The following is a 22020-nucleotide window of genomic DNA, read 5'->3' as shown; positions in this document are numbered from 1 at the left end:
AATTTAACGAGGTTCAGCCAACTCAGGCCTACGTCCTCCTATCCTAAGTTCTTTATTAATCTACTCCGAAAAAACAAAGACAAAGAACACTCTGCTGTTCCCTACTCCGGGAACCAGCAAACCCCACACTCTACTCCGAGTGTGCTCTCGACTTACACTCGTAAGCCCAATGTGTTTGAACTCACAAACACTCACCCAGCCTTTAACCCCTTTGTTAAAGACTCAATACAAGAATCAAGAACTCCCCTTTGATCTCACTTCTACGAAGCTAATTAAGAGAAAAAGTTTAAGTACTAGAATGCTCTTGTATGTGACTTGATGAATGGGATTAGTGCTTAAGTATATGCTCTCAAATAATTGCTCTTTTTAATTTCTGGAGAGGCACACGAAATATGTGAAATAAGATGAGTTTATATATGCTTAGATTCCTAAAACCTAGTTTCCTTAAATCACACAATCTTAGAGAATAAGATATATTGTAATTTTAGGAAAGTTTTTATCTTATTTGATTTAATCACAAAGATAGAATCAATTAAGATAAATACTCCTAGTTTTTAGGTAACCAAGAATATTTCATCTTATTTCCAGCTGCACAAAATATTTTCAAAATAATCTTTTCGAAAAAATCTTTTTGTAAAATCTTTTTCCAAAACAGCAGCTCGAATATTTCGTACAGTGAACCTGGTTCCCCGACCTGGTTCCCTGAATTGAAACATGTTATGAAACCTGTTCCAACTCTGTACCAGATTTCATATCATACTTCAATATACTTTTAAGCACTTATATAACCCAAACATGCAAGCATACTACGGAGCATATTACATGAAAACCTAGATAACATATTAAAGCATAAATCGTCTTTTCTTCATGTAATCTTCAAGACTTGAATCTTCCTTGAATACTTCTATTATGAGCAAACAATCTTTCTTCGAAATATCTTCGAAAGGCTTCTATGCTCCAAGTCTTGGAATCAACTTATATTCTGCACAATCAATAAGGTTAATGCACAATATAAAGTAAGTGACTGCTGTACCACGTAGCAACCATGGAAACAGTACATACTGGTTCCCTACCAGTACATAACACTTTTATCATATAATTGTTCCCTGTATAAAGACAAGTTAGTTCAATAAGAAAACTCATGTAAGTAATAACTTGTCTGGGGAAACAGTGTTCTATGTTAGCTGGTTCCCCCAACTGTATCGAACACTTTCAAGGACCTGTTTCCCTTAGCTGTTTGTCATCATTCAAAACTATCAATCAAAACCTAAGGGACTCAACATGTTGTTTATTTGGTACAACGTAGAGTTGCATCTTGTTAAAAAAAAATGTTGAAAGGGTAAGAAAATTGGGCAGAATCATGTGAGAGAACTCAAAATTGAAAGTTAGAAGCATGTGATGGTGTCACAAATTGCAGAATTAACCGTGTATGATGCTTTAGAAGTCCATTTCTCACATGAGAGACCCACTTAAATTGGCAATTAAGCCGTCCACATCCCTAAGATTTTTATACCACTAACAACACTAACTCTTATTAGTCGTATAGTGCTACGATTCCGAATTGTTATTTATACATAGCATTGACAATGATACCTTGGTCTAGCCTAAAGATTATATAATGCATGAGCTCTATATACAATTATTCTAATAAACAATATGTATATTCCGTACTAAATAGTAGGTATGAGTGTAACTGTAAGGCTTTTTCCATATAAAGTACTATGTATATATGTATATAAACTTATTTATAATTATATTTTAGACCAACAGATGTTTGGGGTTACTTAACTTTGATTTCCTTTGCACTATCAAATGTTAATGATACAATATAAAAACTGTATTTTGTATGTAAACCATACGCGTGATTTAGATCATGATGGGCTAACTTAACTTCTTTCGAACTAACAGTTACATTTTTCCACAATATCAAAATGTGGATAGCACGACATAAATCTATATATGAATTCCGTTATGTTAATGTTATTCATGTGATTTAAAAGAAGTGTGTGCGCTATTTTTAAACACCTTTCAACGGTTGATTTCTTTTAAAAAATCAAAACGTGGATGTTAGCGCTTTATTACTCCGTATACAGCTATAAAATCCTTTGTGTAAACTACTCACGTGATTAAAAAAAACTTGCTCTAACACATTCCAAATAGTTACATTTTGTTGCAATACCAAAATTAATTCCTTTATATAAACAATTCATGTGATTTTGTAGAGAAGTGATCCAACATCTTCCTAATAATTTATGTATCAATTTCTTTACATAAATCGTTCACATGTTTTAAAAGATGTACTTTAACAACTTCCTAAATATTTTATAATCCATGCCTTAGGTAAGTAACAATGATGAATTTTTAATGTCAATTTGAACACGAAAGTAATAGTTTGTATGAATTAATTAATAACTATATAAATAAATTAAATAAATACTCTGTATATATTTATGATTACTACTTCTGAAGAGACTTAAATTTTGGATTGTCATTGATGATCTTAGTATACCCTACGCAAATCTACCAAGAAGAATTGAATAAACCATTGAGTCCGAGTGGTTACCAAACCATCTAGAAAACTTTATACAACATAGTTGCTTGAACCACAATACTAATCCTTTCTTTAGCTTAAATCTGACAAATGGGACAAATATTATTAGTTTTAATATCAATTCAGCTTGATTTTCAAATCTTATTCTATACTAATAAAAAAATAATTTTAACCACGAGATTCTTATGTCTAACCAATCATTAATAAAATAGCTAATTACAATAATTGAAATCTTGATTTGATGGGATTATATATTAAGTAACTTTTATGTGACAATATTTCACATTTTAAGTGGTATTTATATAAATTATCTTTAATAATAAGAAAATCGTCGGTTGTTATGAAAAAGATTAGAGGATGATTGTGACAGTGAAGGGGTGAAGTGAAGGTGTGGAGAAGGTGATCGCTATTCGCAAAGCATGAGCCACGAGCTAGATCATGACCTTGACAATTCATCTTACTTAATTATTATACCATTTTTTAAATATTGAGTATATATTTCACTATTTATGAATAGCAAGCTATTTACAGTTGGTTTTGGCCCATATTCATTTCTATACTTGTCCATTTCACAAATACAACTGTATCTATCAAGTCAAACTTGGGTTTAGCTAATCAAAATCTTGAGTTTTGGAATTACAATCTTTTGAGATTATCTATTGTTTTACTTTGACATTAAACTAATATTATATACAAATAATCAATTATATATCGATGTATGAATGAACATATTTTTACTGATATCAATATTTTATAAACGTGCTAATAATCGATGTTATGTTTGCTCAAGTATGAAAGTGAAAATTAAAAACATGAAGAAAATAACACGAGGAAAGATGTTGGATGAAACTCTGATTTTCTTTTTTCAATTAACTAATTTACTGTACAATATAACAATGAAAGAATTTGTTACCATACGATCAAATAAAAAAACATGATCGAACGGCTCATGTTCTAACAAAATATTAAACCTAAAAAACAGTCCTAAAATGTTGACTAAAAGAAAATTTATCTAACGATAATCCAATCATTGGAATCACCCCAATTGGGTACTCGATCAGAAACCAATTGCTCTTCCAATTGACGTGAAACAGGACTCCAAGTTGGGCACCAAGATTCCTCAGAAAACCCAACTGAAGAAACCGATTCCGAATCCGAACCCGAACCCGATTGCCAATCCGGGAAGTCAAATGGGCACCTAGGAGACACCGTGGGCCGTTGATCTTCCTCTTTTAACCCGGAAACAAATGGATGATCCAACAACATCTGAGCCGTCCATCTCTCATTGGGATTTTTAATAAAACACTTTTCAATAAAATCTCTTCCTTCAGAGCATAAATTCCCGGGAATCTTCGGTGATTCCCCGCCAATCGCAATCCGGTAAAGCAATGAGCTGACGTCACTTTCCGGCGAAATCTCCCACGCCGGTTTACCCGTTACCATCTCAACAACAGCACAACCAAGCGCCCAAACATCCGCTGGCGACTCAACCTTCCCGCCGGCGACAATTTCCGGCGACATGTAAAGTGGTGTTCCTCGTAATTGATTACCCCCAACTTCGTTAGAAACCTTCTTTGCTAATCCGAAATCTGCAATTTTCGCGGTACCATCTTCGAAAACAAGGATATTCTGAAGCTTTATATCGCAATGAACAATTCCGCTTTCATGAAGATGACTCAATCCCTTCAAGATTGATTTAGTGTAGTTTTTAACTTCGGAGAACTCGAATTTTCCACCGGAAAGTTTTAGCTGATCAGCTAAACTACCTTTACTAGCGTACTCTAAGAAAAGGTTGTAGTGTTGGGTACCACTCTCAAGACTTAAAGAATCACCCAAACATCGAACGATGTTTGGGTGATTGATAATACTCAATTCGGAAAGAATTTCTTTCTCGCTTTTTAGCGAGAAAGAATTCGAAACTTGAGCCGATTTAACGACGTATTGGGTTGAATTTGATTTGGGTATTGCTAAATTCACTGTGCCAAAACTTCCTCTTCCTATAATTTCACCTCTAACCCACTCCATTGGAAATTTTCTTTAGTTTTGTTTTATTAAAAAAAAATCACAAATTTTCTCTGTTTTATTGAGACAAAGGAAAGAAAGTTGTGTATATATATATAGGAAGGGTAGAGAGAGAAAATGGAGTTTGGTGTGAGTTGGGATATTAAATTAAAAAATTAAAAAGAAAAAAAAATGGTTAAATTAATTTGGAGAGGAGAATGATGCACGTGATAATCAAGGAAAAATCGGCGGACGGCACAAGCAGAAGCACAAGAGTAGTAGCGAGGGTTGAGAGGGGTAAAAAGGGAAAAAAAAAAAAAAAGAAACGTGGTTAACATGGTTATCACTTTACTCCTACTCTTTCTTCATGATTTATCACACGCCTTTCTATTTGTGGTTGTTATTGTGAAACGATGTGTGTATCTTTGCTATAGGTTTCAACCAACTTATCATCAGTTCCTTTCAAGATTGCTCTGTTTTGTTTATTTCCTTCTCTAATTTACTTAGTATGTAGCACTCTTTCTGAAAAGTGTGTATCTGCTTCGAACCTTTTATTATTTTTTATAAGGAAATATAATGTGCTTAATGTTAAATTCACATTGTGGTGATACAAATGTGCCTGCATACGAGTTAAATAAAAGGAATAAGCCTAAAATGCAAAATGTGTTGGGCATGTGAAGCCAATCAAAATATTTTTCATATAGAGGAATAAATGAGGATTAAAAATAAGTCGAAATATAAAAACTTTGGCACGATATCTTTTATTCAGTGCAATTTAAGATTGGACACATAATAAAGTGAGATACCTACTAGTAACATGAAATTAATTAGGCTATTTTGCTAAATTAAATTATATTTCTTTTTTCCTTAATAAACTTATTGTACAAACTATTTGGTTCAATGAATTAATCTATAAGAGTATTTATTAGTGCTAAATTAATGATTTTGTTTCAAAAGTAATACACCGGAAAGGAAGGTCTTACTTTCAAGGCGATCGGAGATGTTGGAAAGCAAGTTTAGTATATTTTAATATGGAGTACTCGGTATAATATTATTACTAAATCGGAAACTTATTCTCTCTAATCTCATTTAAATTCTATCCAAAAATAAATAAATTGTGCTTAGGAATGTACATTGAATTTGTTGTTCCATAACTTATTGCACGAACTAATTGAAAAACTTATTTTCTTTTAGATGAAAAGAATGAGATATCAAATCAAGTTATACATATATAGTCATAAAAACTAATAATTGCAACTACTAATGATTAAGAATTACACGTATGAGTAAGTACAAAATAAAGTTGAAAATGGGCAAATTAATTGAACTTAAAGGTTACGTTGTGAAAGAATTCAAATCAAATGAATGCATAGTGAAGCAGCCTAGCGAATGATACACGAACTAGTATATTCAATTCTCCAGCAGACTATTTATTTGTTGTGCCTAATGCTCTGATTGGACGGTTGAATTTATGTTCTTAAACTTTTAAGTTATTAAGATATCATCATAATCACTTTTCCCACTTACGTAACTTTACTTAATTTAGAGGTCAGGGTATTCAATTGAAGGTTACCAAAACTTTCACATCAAGCCAAACTTATCATAAAGATTCCTTTTATTATGTTGTGAAAAATGTAATATTCCTGGTTCATTTCTCCTTCCCAATAACAATAAGAACAATGTACCACTTTGTTTGTAAATTTTAATACTTCTTCTGTTTTTATAAGTGTACAAGATGATATCAGGTTAATCGGATCAGGTCTTGACATTTGGGTCATTTTCAATTCTGGTCTACTACTAATATTGGCATATTTCGCCAGCCACCTAAACATCTGTATGTGGCCACGTAAACACCCATCGCCCACTTGACAAGATAAATACGTGGGCCGACACGTGGCACCGGTTTGGGGATTTCTTTAGATATCCAAGTATATTTCATTTCTAAAGTACGATTTATTTAACCTAAACACACATAAACCACCCTTTTTACTTGTATCATCCATTTTGCTAACTTTATCATTAAAGCAAATTTTCTCGGACAAACCCCGAGGGTAGCTAATCTAAATTGATGGTGCATGTATCCAATTAAGCAATTAATAAACCATTACCAACCAAGATATAAGTGACCGGAGCACACCCAAAGCAATAACTTTGCCTCAATCTGACATATTGGTTATAAATTATTATTAGCTAGCTCAATCCTTTACCCTCATATTTAAATCACAATTAATCTCACGACTCCTATCAATCTTTTCATCTATTAATTTTACCGAATTAAATTTGACATCCTTTCTACGGGACAAACAAAAAAAGACGAATTGGATATAAAATATGATGAGGAAGAATCAAGTGCAATCCTATGCATTTGGACAAAAAGAGCAAAAAAACGTGTGAAAGCAACGTCCCTGGCTATGGGAAAGCTTTAGAATCCAATTCTAAGTTGTAAGAGAACGTAAACGAGTCAGAGTTGATCAACTGGGTCAATTCTAGTTTGACGCGGTTTTTGGTATTTGTAGTATGAAAATTAAAAAAACTTTGCTCTATTTTATTGTTTTTATATTATTCAACTGACTTCCCACTAGTTGACTCTGTTAAGTCGTATTAATTTTCTCTAATATTATGTTTAGTAACGTGTTATAGCAAAGTGTAAACTTAATGATAAAGTAAGAAATTGGCAAAGTCTTTTAATGATATTAAAGTCAAAGGGTCTAGACTAAAAACTTGAATTTGTACTGTGACATAGACATAAGTCACGTAACACGAGAAAATATTTTATTATTGAAAATTTCTTGATGTTGTTTATTAAATAAGTTAAATGGGTTAGCACATGCATTTATGTTCATCCCATATATTGTACAATCGATTTTTAGGTCAATCTTTTAGTTGAGCAATAATACTATTAATAAAAATGATAGGAATATATGCATGATATGAGACTTTATTTTTCTAAACAATTAGGAATGGAGATTCAATATTAAGTAGTACCCCGTGTTTTCTAAATAGTATTCAACATAGATTGTATTTTCTAAATAGTATAAGAATTGTACCCAGTTAATTCCCCAGATAAATAAAATTTGTTTACCTGGGGGTATAATCATCTTTTCAAGTACTAGTGGAGAGGTACATGCGTCTTTTCATGTACTAATTGGATGGTATATATATGTAATTTCCACAACAAACAGTAAAAACAAGTTGCAAACAGTAATTGTACAGCTCACCAAAAGTACTAAATAAATGACGATACTTTTTCAATATATTTAATAAATGTCATCATATTAACAAAAATTCGTTTATCTGGTAGATAAACTTGTATTTTCCCATAGTATAAGTGCATTTTTCAAAATATTATTCAGTTTTATTACTATAATTTTAACAATAATATAAAATGTCTATGTATTTAAATATTTTAACAATTACTCAAACAACTTCAAAATCACATTAGTATATTTAGACCTTCAAGAACAATTGTAAGTTGTGTTGGTCTTATAAACATAAATCAATGAGTATGCCCTAGTTTTAGACTTGTCAATCCGAGTCCATCAACCTAAAATAATTCAAGTTTGAATTGTTTTTGACACTAGTTCTAGTTGGCTTTCGAGAGCTTCACTTAATCTATGCTAAGTTTTGCAAGGGTTAAGTTTAGGTCAGATTTTGAAATAAGTTTATGTTAATGTTATATTTAGCTAGTACGATCAAGTCATACTCTTTTACGTAGTACAAAACACAAATTAAAGTATTACTTGTAACAACCATATTATAATAGCTTAGCATGTCCATAGAGAAGGGTTTAGAAATGCTACATTAATTCTCAGTACTCATTAGAGATTTAAATCCGGTAGTAAATTATGTCTCAAGTAAAGATGACAAGTGAAATCTTTATGTTGGTTAAGAGAGGAGGGGTAGAAAAAAGAATACAAGAAATCCTCTGTTCCTAGGAGATATTATTCAAGTTGGAAAATAAAAAAGGGGAAAATGATTGAAGCAAGTTGGAAGTTTTGGTAATTGGTCCGAATATAGCATATGCGGTATGGATCAAAACTCATAAGCACCAATAGCGAAGCCATGATCATACGGTATGGAGTAGCCTACACTAGCTAGCTCGCATATAAATTTTGACAACTATACTAAAATAAAAATATTAATTGAGCATATTATTATATTAGTTGAGCATATTTTTATAAGGTGAATTATTTGAAAACTTTGGTATTATGATACACATGACACAAACACACAAATTGAGGTTTGGATCTCAGTTTATTCGGAGTTTTATCAACCTATGAAGTTACTTCTAAGTTGCAAGAATAATGTAATAATTATACATAAATGGATGACAATCATATCATCATAAAATAATTAAATAATTACAAGTTGAAATTTGGGTTTGATAGCTGAATGTGCTATCATGTGAGAAATATCTTAACAAAGTCAGTGCATGACGGCGGGATTCTTTAAACATATAAAGTACCTCTTTGTAAAGGCTTATTGTAGAACCCTTCTAAATAAAAGCTAATTGCTTATTGCAAAACCCTTCTTAAAAAAAAGGGTTTATGGCTGTTTAGATGTGTTTCTTGTGTATTACAGTATTAAAGTTAGATTAGTAGTGTTTTACGGAGTAGTGTATCTAGTTCAGCTGCTCAAAGCATGCCACTAATTTCATACTAAACTAAGCTTGGTATAGTGGTAAGATTTTCACCTTCTAATCTTGAGGTTGAAGGTTCAATTCCCACTAATGACACTTTGAGGGTGGGGATCCCATACCCTTCCCCCTCACTCTCAAAGTGGTTGACCCTCAAATACCGGCAAAAAAAATCATGAGGGTTGAGATACAGTCATTTCAAATCAAATATTGAATTGAAAGTGCAAATGGTTCTGTAACAAATCATTCCAAATTAAATGAATTATATATAAAGATCATTGTCATTCCCTTACAAATTAAATAAAATATAATATAAACAATCCAAGTATCATAATCGGTAGCAATAATAGAGCTAAACTTGTTCAAATCAAACTAAAATCCAGATCAAATTATACTTGTATACATTATTTTCACGTTCATTGTTGCAAATTATTTTATCTTCAATAAATTGCCAAGTTTGTAAAAATTCTACTCGTACTCAAAATATTCCATCCATTTAATCATTTTTCACAATCATAAATTAATGATTATCCTTAATCCTTAATAGTTGGACGTATTTACTTTCTATGTTCTTACTTACTTATTTTTCGTTGTTTAGATTACCTACTTTGTTTTTATAGTCGAGCATTTTTATTTTGTAATATTCATGTGTTTACTTTAATAATATTTGGCAATTAATAAAATTACATGAAAAAACGGAGATAATAAATTGAAAATAACAATTGTATTATTCTGTAAAATTATTTAAAAACAGAAGAAGTATAGATAGATACACAATTAAGAAGATACTGTGACGGTGTGACCGCAGAAATGAACAAGGTTGTGACGGTAAGCAAGAAAGAGCGTGTGTGAAAGGTGTGGTTTGATTAGAAAAGGAAATTGAAAAGCACTTATTAATTGTTCCCACAATTTCAGTGTTGAGTTGCCGTTGGTCTTGGGTTTCGGGTCCACTGTTAATCGGTTTTAGATCACCAGACATTCGGCGATACTCTGAATCTGAATTTCACTGACTGCGAACTTATGTTGGGCCCCATTGGGTTCGCTCATGTCCAATGGGCTTGTGCATATTGGTCTTTACGCTTCACCGGTTCCCTTCGGTTGCTATGCTATACAAGAAAACTTAGCCTTGATATTTGAGAACCGATTGAAAATTGTACTTGTATAAGAAGTGTTCACTTCTACTCCGATATTTTATGGTGTTTATCCGAAAGGACAGCATTGAGTTCACTTATCTCTTACCATATCATTGCTAGGCTAATTGGTTATGATGATGTTATCTATGACAATATATTATACCATGAGTAAAGGAAAATACAATCCCTAAACTTTTGTATTTGTGCATTTTTAGTCCCTGTCTTTGTGCAATTTTGGTCCCTCAACCACCACTCTTGGTATTTCTGACCAAATAGTTTAGGAACCTAGTCTAGTCGCATAGTTTAGGGACCATGACTCTTTTTTTTTTTTTTTTCTTTTTTTTTTTCAATAATTTTATTTAAAAATAATCATCCCAAAAAATCACAACGAAATTCCTCCCCAACTCATCAATGGCTTCTCCTTACGAATTATGATCCCTTCAAACAGTAAGCTTCTCATCTCCCTTCAAACAGTAAGCTACTTAATTTCTGATTTTGGGTTTTTTTATTTTCCTAATTGTATAAAAAAGGAAGCCAATTAAGCAGCAACAACAAAAGAAAAAAGGGCCCAATTTCTTACTCATGCTCACTCTTATCTACGCTCCTGTTCTTCCTCTCAGTAATTTCCTCTTATTTCTTCTAGTTTTTGTTAATTTTTCTAGGTTTTTGTTCATCTTAATTTTGGTTTATTTATTGATTTTGATTTCTGGGTGCAGTTTGAGGCATAAACCTATCATTAGGGATCGACTCCGCCGCAACCACCTCCGTCTTATCCATCGTTGGCGCCACCTCTGGACCCACTTCACTCACCTCTCTTTCCCACCACCATTAATCTCATACTTTCCCGGATTTCTTCCCCCAAAATTCATAATACGACTGTTTTCCCCAAATTTTGTCAAATTTAGACTACTTCTCCAAAATTCCAATTATTTTGTCCAAAAAAAATCGGGTTTTTCCCAAATGTTTTGACATTTTCATCCCCAAAAATCCAACTACATTACTCCCAAAAGTTCAACATTGGCTGCTTTAAAAAAAAAATCGTCTTTGGTGTTGCTACCGTAGAGCAACGAAAGTCAGAAAAGTGAATTTTTTTTTAGAGCTTTAATCATCTATGTTTCTTGATATTTAATCTGATTTTTTGTTGTAAAAAAATTAATTTTGGCTAAAGATTTGAAGAGAAAAGAAGAAGAAATTAGGGTTTAAAGAGGGGAAGGAAAAAAACCCATATCTGAATATTGAGGAGAGAGAAAGATAATGGAGTAGCTTGGTCTCTATAAACTAATAAAAATTAAAGTTTTTTAATAAAGTGTGACAAAAAAAAAATAAAAAATAAATAAAAAATGAGTCATGGTCTCTAAACTATGCTGACTAGACTAGATCCCTAAACTATTTGGTCAGAAACACCAAGAGTGGTGGTTGAGGGACCAAAAGTGCACAAAAAAGTTGACAGAGACTAAAAGTGCACAAATACAAAAGTTTAGGGACTGTATTTTACCTTTACTCATTATACCATCTCTAATTTATTACTCGTAATAAAGTTGTATTATTTGTGAGACATAAAATATTTCTTTTTTGCGAGTAATATAAACCGGAGGTAATAGTATTGATTTTTTACATAACTAGTATGGTGTTTCTATTGGCACATGCAATATACTAGAGGATTATGTCCGAAAAGTATGTTTTCAGAAGGGGAGGAAGTATGTGACCATAGTATGAACCACCAACAAAAATGTTCATGTAAATTGGATACATTTATCCCCACTGTGAATTTTTTACCACTTCACCTCAGATGAAATGTAACATATCGTTATTTAGTTAGTTCATAAGGGAGTGATTATATTCATTTCGGAATAGTATGAGGGTAAATAAACTATTTAAAGAGCTTATGTGAATGAAATTGATAGTGTACTTTAAAGTGTAAAAGTATTTAGGTGGTTATTTAGGTGGTTGGGCATATGGAAGAGAAAATCATTTGATAATGGATTGCCGTGCTCATATAAAACAAATCAAATATTTTTTACAGTAAAAAATCTTTTTACGGGTTAAGCCCAAAAATTCATTAAAGTCTGGGCCATGAAATTTAAATCAATATTTATTCTAAAAATAATTGCGGTGTTTTGTGGTCCTAATAAGGCAGTCTCAGCAAGCTTATCGAGGTTTGATGTAATATGGGCCCTAATATCGGACAAAAAGAGGCTCATTCATCAATTCTTGGTTGAGGGTAGGCCCAAGGGCCAGCCTTGTAAATTGTAAATTTTAGAATATTCGGGGACTAAAAGTCTCAAAATTCTAAGGAATACTTCTCTAGGTCATATAATATCGTTTGGAACCATATATGATCATTATATGTTGTCATAAATGTTCGTGGTAAGCTAGAGTTTATGAAATCGTTTCAAGTTGTAAACCGGTAAATTGGGCGTTTAAAGGCAAATTAGAAGGTTCCACCCACCAAATTGGACTCTGGCAGGATATTAGGGACCATGGTAAATATTTCGGCAAATTTTATTTCCGGGCGAAAAAAGACAAAAATTCCAAAATTGAAGGCTAATATCCACGTTTTTTAAGAAATTTTGGAGATTTCAGGGCCCGGTGTCGATGTCGAAAATCTTCGATATTTTAGAGGATATATCTCGGGGTCATATAATGCCCTTTTGAAACTATATATGATCATTATGTGTTTTCATAAATGTTCGTGATAAACTTGAATTAATAAAATCGGTGCAAGTTGTAATCTAATAAATTGGTTGTTTAAAGGAAAATTGAATGGTTCCACACACCCAATTGGACTCACAAAAGGTATCAGGGAACATGGTAAACATTTTGGCAATTTTATTTACGGGCGAAAAAAGTTAAAAAATTCCAAAATTGAAGGTAATATCCACGTTTTTTGAGAAATTTTGGAGGTTGTGGGGCCCGATTTCGAAACAACATGAGATTTTAGGTAATACATTTTGGGGTCATATTATGCCGTTTGGAGCCATATATGATCATTATATGTTGTCATAAATGTTCATGGTAGGCTTGAGTTGATGGAATCGAAGATGTTGTAAACCTGTAAATTGGATGGTTAATGGCAAATTGAATGGTTCCACCCACCCAATTGGACTCCGGGAGGGTATTAGGGACCATGGTAAATATTTTGGCAATTTTTATTTATGAGCGAAAAAAATCAAAAAAATTCCGAAATTGAAGGCTAATTATCCACGCATTTTGCGAAATTTTGAAGGTTTCGGAGATCGGTGTCGAAAAGTCTTGGAATTCTAGGCAATACGTCTCGGGGTCATATAATGCCGTTTGGAACCATATATGATCATTATATGTTGTCATAAATATTCATGGTAGGCTTCAGTTTTTGAAATCGTTTCAAGTTGTAAACCGGTAATTTGGTCCTTTAAAGGCAAATTAGATGGTTTCACCCACCCAATTGAACTCCGGGAGGATATTAGGGACCATGGTAAATATTTCGGCAACTTATTTTCGGACGAATAGAGACAAAAATTCTTTAATTGAAGGTTGATATCCATGCTTTTTAAATTTTTTTGGAGATTTCGGAGCCCGGTGTTGGTGTCGAAAAACTTTGAGATTTTAGAGGATAAATCTCGGGCTCATATAATGCCTTTGAAACCATACATGATCAATATGTGTTTTCATAAATGTTCGTGGTAAACTTGAATTAATAAAATCGGTGCAAGTTGTAATCCGATAAATTGGTTGTTTAAAGGCAAATTGGATGGTACCACCCTCCCATTTGGACTCCTAAAGGGTATTAGGGAACATGGTCAACATTTTAATGGGCGAAAAAAAAAGTCTAAAAATTCTAAAACTAAAGGCTAATATCCATGTTTTTTGAGATATTTAGGAGGTTTCGGGGTCCGGTGTTCAAAAGTCTTGAGATTTTGGGGGATACATCTCCAGGTCATATTATGCCATTTGGAACCATATGCATATATGATAATTATATGTTGTCATAAATGTTCGTGGTAGGCTTGAGTTAATGGAATCGAAGAAGTTGTAAACTGGTAAATTGGCCGTTTAATGGTAAATTGAATGGTTCCACCCACTCAATTGGACTCCCGGAGGATATTAGGGAGCATGATAAATATTTTGGTAATTTTTTTATTTACGAGCGAAAAAAGTCAAAAATTCTGAAATTGAAGACTAATATCCACGCATTTTTCAAAATTTTGAAGGTTTCGGGGCTCGGTGTCGAAAAGTCTTGAAATTCTAGGGAATACATCTCGGGGTCATATAATTCCGTTTGGAACCATATATGATCATTATATGTTGTCATAAATGTTCGTGGTAGACTTGAGTTTATGAAATCGTTTCAAGTTGTAAATCGGTAAATTGACCGTTTAAAGGAAAATTAGATGGTTCCACCTAGCCAATTGGACTCCGGGAGGATATTAAGAACCATGGTAAACATTTCGGCAATTTTTATTTTTGGGCGAAAAAGTCAAAAAATTCCAAAATTAAAGGCTAATATCCACACTTTTTGAGAAATTTTAGAGGTTTCAGGGCCCGGCGTTGAAATGTCTTGAAATTTTAGGGGATATATCTCGGGGTCATATAATGCCGTTTGGAATCATATATGATCATTATTTGTTGTCATAAAAATTCGTGGTAGACTTGAGTTAAATCGATGCAAGTTATAAACTGGTAAATTGGTCGTTTAAAGGCAAATAGGATGGTTCCACCCACCCAATTGGACTCCCGGAGGGTATTAGGGACCATGTTAAATATTACGGCAATTTTTATTTCCGGGCGAAAAAAAGGTCAAAAAATTTTAAAATTGAAGGCTAATATCCATGCTTTTTGAGAATTTTCGAAGTTTCGGAACCCAGTGTCGAAAATAAATGAGATTTTGGGGATACATATCGGGGTCATATAATGTCGTTTGAAACCATAAATGATCATTATATGTTGTCATAAATGTTCGTGTTAGGTTTGAGTTAATGAAATCAGTGCAAGTTGTAAACCGATAAATTGGTCGTTTAAAGGCAAATTGGATATTAAGCACCGTGATTAACGTTTCGACAATTTTTATTTCTGGGCGAAAAAAAGTCAAAAAATTCCAAAATTGAAGATTAATATCCACGTTTTTTGAGAAAATTTGGAAGTTTCGTGAACCGGTGTCAAAAAGATTTGAGATTTTAGGGAATAAATCTCGGGGTCATATAATGTAGAGAGAAAAAAATATCTAATCATTGCAAATAATATGAAACGGAGGTAATATTTTTTTTTCTTCTTAAACCTAATCAAACTTATTATGTTATGAACTTATAATGCTTATGAAAGTAAAAATAAATAAGATAAACCGAACAAATTCTTAGTTCTTATTCAAAATTGAAGCTCCATTAATATGTTTGAATTTATTATGGATACCTGATTCTAATAATTTCATGTGATTTTTTTTTTTTTTTTTGATAAATTTCATGTGGTTTTTGATATAACATTAGAGATTGAATTAAGATCAGATCACACAAATTTTATGAATACATAATAATCAATAGATCAAACAGAATCATCTTGATTGTGCAATATTTAAGATTACGAAGAACAAATAAATCTTACCCGGCCCCTTTAATTTTTTTTTTCCCTTATTGTAATTTTTTTGTTGACAAATTCTTATTGTAATTTTAATGATGTATAACTGTGAATTTAATTTATTTATTTTTCGCATCCATCATTTCATATATAGATTTTTTTTTTTTGAGAGAATCATTTCATATATAGATAGTGAGTAAAGAAATAGAAAATTAAAGAATATAAGGTAATAATATCATTATTACTAGAAAATTTACCCGCAATTAGTGACGCACGTTACTCATAGTATCTTAGATCATTGTCACTTTTGTGTCTGAGTGATTTTACCTAAAGATGCTTTTAAGTGGTTGGTAATCTGATCTGCTGATCATGACCTTGATGATCAATGTACTTTCAAAAATTAGAGTAAAAAATTCTATGAGTAAAGTCACATGTAATCGCCTTTATTTAGAAGATAACAAAGCACATAAATAAGTTACTCTGTCTATAAACAAACTAGATTATTAATGTCATGTTTCATAAATCAAGTCATATACTACTAGAGTACTGTGTAATATGCTTCTATTAAGATACAAATTAGCCAACTCGGTATTTAAAGTATGTTTTTTTTTTTTTTTTTTTTTTTTTAATTATAAGTTAAAATTTAAAACTTAAGGGCCTATTTACTTCAGCTTAATTTTAATTTAGTTTAGTTCAAAACCTAATTTCTTTCTCTCATAAAATATTCATTTCAACTCAGTTCAGTTCAGTTTAGCTCCAATCAATTTAATCAGCTCAATTCAGTAAATGTGAACATACTCTAAGTCGTATAAAGTTTGACCTTGATGTCCTTAAATATAACTGTTTTAATAGAAGTATACTAAATTACTTGGATTAGTTTGGGACCTAATAAAGTGTAATAACAACATTGAACAAGGAAAAGTTACGATTAAGTAACGTAAAACATAGAAAAGACAAGGGTCCACCCCAGAAAATGATCAACTCCTCAATTCCTGCTCACAACAGCAACAGTCTTCTCTGTTCTCTCTATCACTTTCTCGAGTCACCAAACACCCCCCCCCCTCCCCCCCTCCCTCTCTTTTTTTATACATATAAACAAAACCCCTCTCATTTTCAACAATCCCAAATTAATTTCAAATTTTACTCCACATTTCCTCTCAATTTTTTCCCAATTCATTCTCACTCAAATCTATTAATTACAAAAATGAGAGGCTCAAACTCAACAATTAATTCAAATATTCTATCTCCAACAAAATTGAAGTTAACAATCTTCTGTTTTCTATTCTTTTGCTTAGTTTTTCTAACTGTACGTTCATCTTTCTCTTCTTCATCAGATAACTCCACCAATCAAACCTTAATTTCGTACGTGAAATCCCAGAAATGCCCTTTAAGTTGTACCAAAATCCCACCATCATTATCCGACGCAATCATCCACTACGCAACATCCAACATAACTCCCCAACAAACCGCCAAAGAAATCTCCGTCACCGACCGCGTCCTCCGTCGCAAATCCCCGTCAAATTTCCTCGTGTTTGGGCTGGGCTACGACAGCCCAATGTGGGCCTCATTAAACCACGGGGGTAGAACCGTCTTTTTGGAGGAAAACGAGGGGTGGATCCGTCAAATCAAGGAGAAATTCCCAACCCTCGAATCCTACCTCGCCACGTATGACACCAAAGTACGTCACTCCGAGACACTAATGACGTCAGCAAAGGAGGCGAAGGAATGTTCGAGTGTGGTCGATCCTAGGGAAAGTAGGTGTAACTTAGCATTGAAGGGTTTGCCAAAAGAGATATACGAAGTAGAGTGGGATTTGATTATGGTGGATGCGCCCACAGGGTACCACGATGAGGCGCCCGGTAGAATGAGCGCGATTTATACCGCGGGTTTGATGGGGAGGAATAGGGAAGAAGGTGAAACTGATGTGTTTGTTCATGATGTGGATCGTGTTGTAGAGGATAAATTCTCAATGGAGTTTTTGTGTCAAGGGTATATGGTAGAACAAGAAGGAAGGTTAAGGCATTTTACTATTCCCAGTCATAAGGCTCGTCTTGGTAGGCCTTTTTGCCCCCCTCCTAAACCAACTTCCGACTTGATTAATTAGATTTATTTTATATTTTGAGATCGATTTATCATTTTAATAACTCTCATATATACTACTACCTTAATAAATTTTCTTATAATGTGTTTTAATTGATTAGTTTGTTAAATTTGTTATGTGTTTTTTTTAAGTCTAATTAAGCTACAATAACATATGTACACAATACGCGATAAATTATAATTGAGGAAGTACAAATTTAAGAATATACTTCGTATAATATGATATAATGGCATTTTATATTAGGCTTTAGTCGTTGTTACTAGGCTAAAATATCATTATTACTCCATGTATGGTTATAATTCATGATAATGGGTAATTAGACATGCATGGTTAAATTTGTTCATATCAATCGTTGGTTACAAGTTTGGATAGAAGGTGTAAGTTTAAAGGCAGTAGGTGATACGTGGTTGGATATTGGAATTTGGAAATTGGAAATTGGAAATTGGAAGGGGAGTAAAGGACTGGGCCTTGAAATTTGTCGGAAGTGCTAACTCTTAGACTTAGACAGAACTAACGTAATTGAAGGGATACCAAAGTTGGTGAAGGCACTCATTTTTCATGTAATGCCAACATCAATTCATTGGGTAAATATTACTGTAATAAAAAAGTACTCGGTTGAAAAATTCCAGCTTGAAATAGCTGATATAATAGAGAATTTCTTGAGTACTACGTAGTATATTGTATTGATAAAAAAATTCTAGCCTAGAGATGAATGAGATGTAACTCGTGTCTTGTTATTGGAGAGAATCGCAACAATTGATGTTCTACATTTTGGCAAAATTTCATCAAGTTTATGTAGTTAAAATCCAGTTAACTTTCATTTTAATCATCTAAATAGCACAGATATATCACATTGATTTTATGAACCTGAGATTAGAGAGTATAAGGTCTATAACTATAACATGTTTGATGTTTCATAAGAATATAAGATTACCAACTTTTGGGCCTATCTTATACTACTACTTTGTATGAATAGCTGCACGTTGAGGTCCATGTTAATTTAGAAAATGGACCGAAAACAAAGGTCCAATCATTTGTAACATGGGCTTTCTTTTTCAATTGCCTTTCTACTCTCTGGCATGACTAGAGGTGGTTATTGGACAGGGTAGTCCAATGATAAGAGGGTCAGGGCCAAGCTAATTGGATAGGGTTATTAATGGATAGGGCCCTTATTGGGTAGGGTCAATATAGGGCCAACATGTTTTTTCCAATTTAGTTGATACAGAAAATACATAATGTAAAAATAATTGTATAGATTAATTTGTATTCATATGTATTTAATAATGGCTTTATCCAATATTTATTTTAATTGATATCTTGTAGGCCTGCCCATTATTGACCAGCGACCCGCGTTGGCCCGACCCTATATTGACCCTGTAAAATGTGACCCTCTTTGACCCTGACCCGCAACCGACCCTGACCAGACCCACCCAATAACCAGGTCTAGGCATGACTATATAATTGATCCATTGGACCATTCCAAACCCATGTTAGGTTTGAATAATTTGATTAGTAAGTTGACTTTCAAGCTCAAGCCTACTTGTGGAGGTTTTGTCCAACCTGATTAGTATTCGATATCAATAGATTTTCTAAGTTTTTTCAATGCCTGTTTTTATCTATTGTCAAACGGGGCAATTTTAGCAAGACAAAAGGAGTACAATCATCAATTGATATTCGAATAATGCAAACTCCTTTCAATTCAAGTCATCAAATACAAAATACTACCTCTGGATCGTATTATTGTAAACTATTTGTTGATCTCTTTTGGCTTTCCTATCAACCTTTTATAATGCCTAAAGGAATCACACACATTATGCAAAATTTTCAATAACGTGATTCAAGTATTATAATTATGACCTTTTGTATTTCTCTGTGTTCAAATCGGTGCTTTAAAATTCAATCTTACACTAGTAATCCTCTAATGATGGAGTATTCCAATAAGAATCTTCACTCTCTTTGTTAATGCAATTAATTAAGCACCGTCATTATAAAAGTCCGCGTGATACATTGATACCACAATCTGATACGTAGTACTCCATAACATAAATTAATCAATAGAACCCATTAGATTACATCCAATTGCATACTTTATTCTACTGTACATTATTGTAAACTTCTATTCCAAAACTCCGATACCCTCCCTTTTGCTCTATTAAAAGGTCTAGTTGTCCGATAATACAATAGATGAGTAATCTACTCACCGGATAAGATTGACATTATTCCATCAAAATGTAACACAAAAGTTTACACAACATTATTACAATGCTTAGTACTACTATTTTTTTTTCTCTTCTTTTCAACCATACTTGTGAAATAATAATACAAGTATTAATACAACTTTTTCAGCCAATCCTCAACCAGTAAAATGAGGACCCCACACCCAGCTCAACACTTACAACAATAATCACACGAAAGAGACTTTACGACCAGAGATAAAAAGAAAAGGACACAACCTTTCCAAATAAACCATAAGCATTAAACAAACAAATTAAACCCCTAATTTATAATTAATTAAAATAAACACAAAATCATCATAATGATCAAGTACTTAATAATCTTAATGACGAATTAATTAACGGCGGCAGCGAGTGATGCAAGAGCAACCACGAGAGTAAGGATTAGCAGGGCCATGAGCAGCGAAGCAGTTGTGAGTGTAGTAAGACCTACCAGAGCGAGGTGGACAAGGGACGCGATTCGCTGAGAGTGCACCATATGATATATAGTACACCTTCCTCTTCCAATAAAGAGATCTCCTACTTTCAACATCAACATCATCAAGATCAACTTCGAGATCGAGGTCGAGCTCTTCTCCTCCTGATGAATACATCATTGCCGACGACATTGCGGAAGAAGAAGCCCAGTCGAATCCAATGTCGTGGATCTGAGCTTCTACATGGAGTGTAATGTAGGAGATTATGAAGAGGAGAGAAAAAATTAGGAGGAGTTTTGAGGAAGATGACGACATTTTTGGGGTTTTTTGGGGGGTTTGGAGGAGAGAGAAAGAGAGTGAGTGAGGTTGGAAGTGATAAGTGAGAAGTTATGAAAGGATGAAATGTAATGAGGGGAGGGGAGGAGTCACATGGGAAGGGACAGCTGGGAATAATGAATGCCCAGTTGCGGACCCTCTCTTGTTTAATTCTTGCTTCTCCTTAGTTACCGCTCTGTTTTGGCTTTACGGATTAACTAGTTTGTGCCCGTGCTAATGTAAGAGATTGGTTCCGTTGCTGGTTTTAATTATAATCTCAATACATATAGATTATGATGAGCATCTTCAATTCCCTCGTTTAGTGTGTTATGATATACAGTATTGGTCAATATTAGTTGATGATTTACAGGAAATTAGGAGTAATAAGCACTTAATTAATTATGAATGAAATAATAATTGTTTGGGTCAACAAGGTGAGTAGAAAGAGGTTGGAGTGGTCTAAATGCGGGAATGAAAGATATATTAGGCATTGGTATGATGCCCACATTAAGAGGGGCGGTGAGGTGGTCAATTGGGTATGCACCAATTCTTGCTTAGGCTGAGGTTTTCTGAAATTGGCACCAGACTAAGCTTCTAGGCAACGCATACATGTTTGGCCTCGTGCAAGGTCATGTGCTTTACTTGTAACTCCATGATTGTTTATGCTTAGAACTCGGATTTGCATTACATATAGCATTCTTTATAGCAATGTACTACTTAGGAGCGTCTACAAAAAACATCATTTTTAAAGTGTCATACTTCTAAGTTATATAGAAAATTAAAAATATTGTTAGCGATGTACTATAAAAGAAGTCTCATCGAGTCCGTGTAGTTAGAAAAGATAAAACATCCGTGTAGTTAGAAAGATAAAACAAAGTATTATAGATAGACTATAAACATATTAAGTACTTGTATTAGGTTAATAATTTAATATTTAGGTTAAAAAAAAAATTAATATATAGCACGCTCGGTGGGACTCGAACCCACAATCCTTTGATTAGAAGTCAAATGCCTTATCCATTAGGCCACGAGCGCATCTGTGTTATAAGACTTTATATTTACTTATTATATTTTTCAAAAACTAAA

General features: G+C 33.1%; 3 protein-coding genes and 1 non-coding gene across 4 annotated transcripts; 1 reads left to right on the top strand and 3 right to left on the bottom strand.

Moving 5' to 3' along the window:
* Positions 1-3397: 3397 nt before the first annotated feature.
* Positions 3398-5060, bottom strand: LOC110682317 (mitogen-activated protein kinase kinase kinase 17-like). The gene has a single exon (XM_021858629.1). The coding sequence runs from the start codon at positions 4574-4576 to the stop codon at positions 3560-3562; it is 1017 nt and encodes a 338-aa protein (XP_021714321.1). The 5' UTR covers positions 4577-5060; the 3' UTR covers positions 3398-3559.
* An 11779-nt stretch (positions 5061-16839) lies between these two features.
* Positions 16840-18061, top strand: LOC110682313 (glucuronoxylan 4-O-methyltransferase 3-like). Its single transcript, XM_021858626.1, has one exon. The coding sequence runs from the start codon at positions 16842-16844 to the stop codon at positions 17970-17972; it is 1131 nt and encodes a 376-aa protein (XP_021714318.1). The 5' UTR covers positions 16840-16841; the 3' UTR covers positions 17973-18061.
* Positions 18062-20137: 2076 nt separating this feature from the next.
* Positions 20138-21094, bottom strand: LOC110682312 (protein RALF-like 34). Its single transcript, XM_021858625.1, has one exon. The coding sequence runs from the start codon at positions 20932-20934 to the stop codon at positions 20542-20544; it is 393 nt and encodes a 130-aa protein (XP_021714317.1). The 5' UTR covers positions 20935-21094; the 3' UTR covers positions 20138-20541.
* Positions 21095-21896: 802 nt separating this feature from the next.
* On the bottom strand, positions 21897-21969 carry TRNAR-UCU. The gene has a single exon. It is a non-coding gene; the product is annotated as a tRNA-Arg (tRNA).
* Between the last annotated feature and the right edge of the window lie 51 nt (positions 21970-22020).

Source organism: Chenopodium quinoa, unplaced genomic scaffold (assembly GCF_001683475.1).
Source record: "Chenopodium quinoa cultivar QQ74 unplaced genomic scaffold, ASM168347v1, whole genome shotgun sequence".
NCBI classification, from domain to species: Eukaryota; Viridiplantae; Streptophyta; class Magnoliopsida; order Caryophyllales; family Amaranthaceae; genus Chenopodium; species Chenopodium quinoa.
This window is presented reverse-complemented; position numbering and strand designations above follow the sequence as displayed.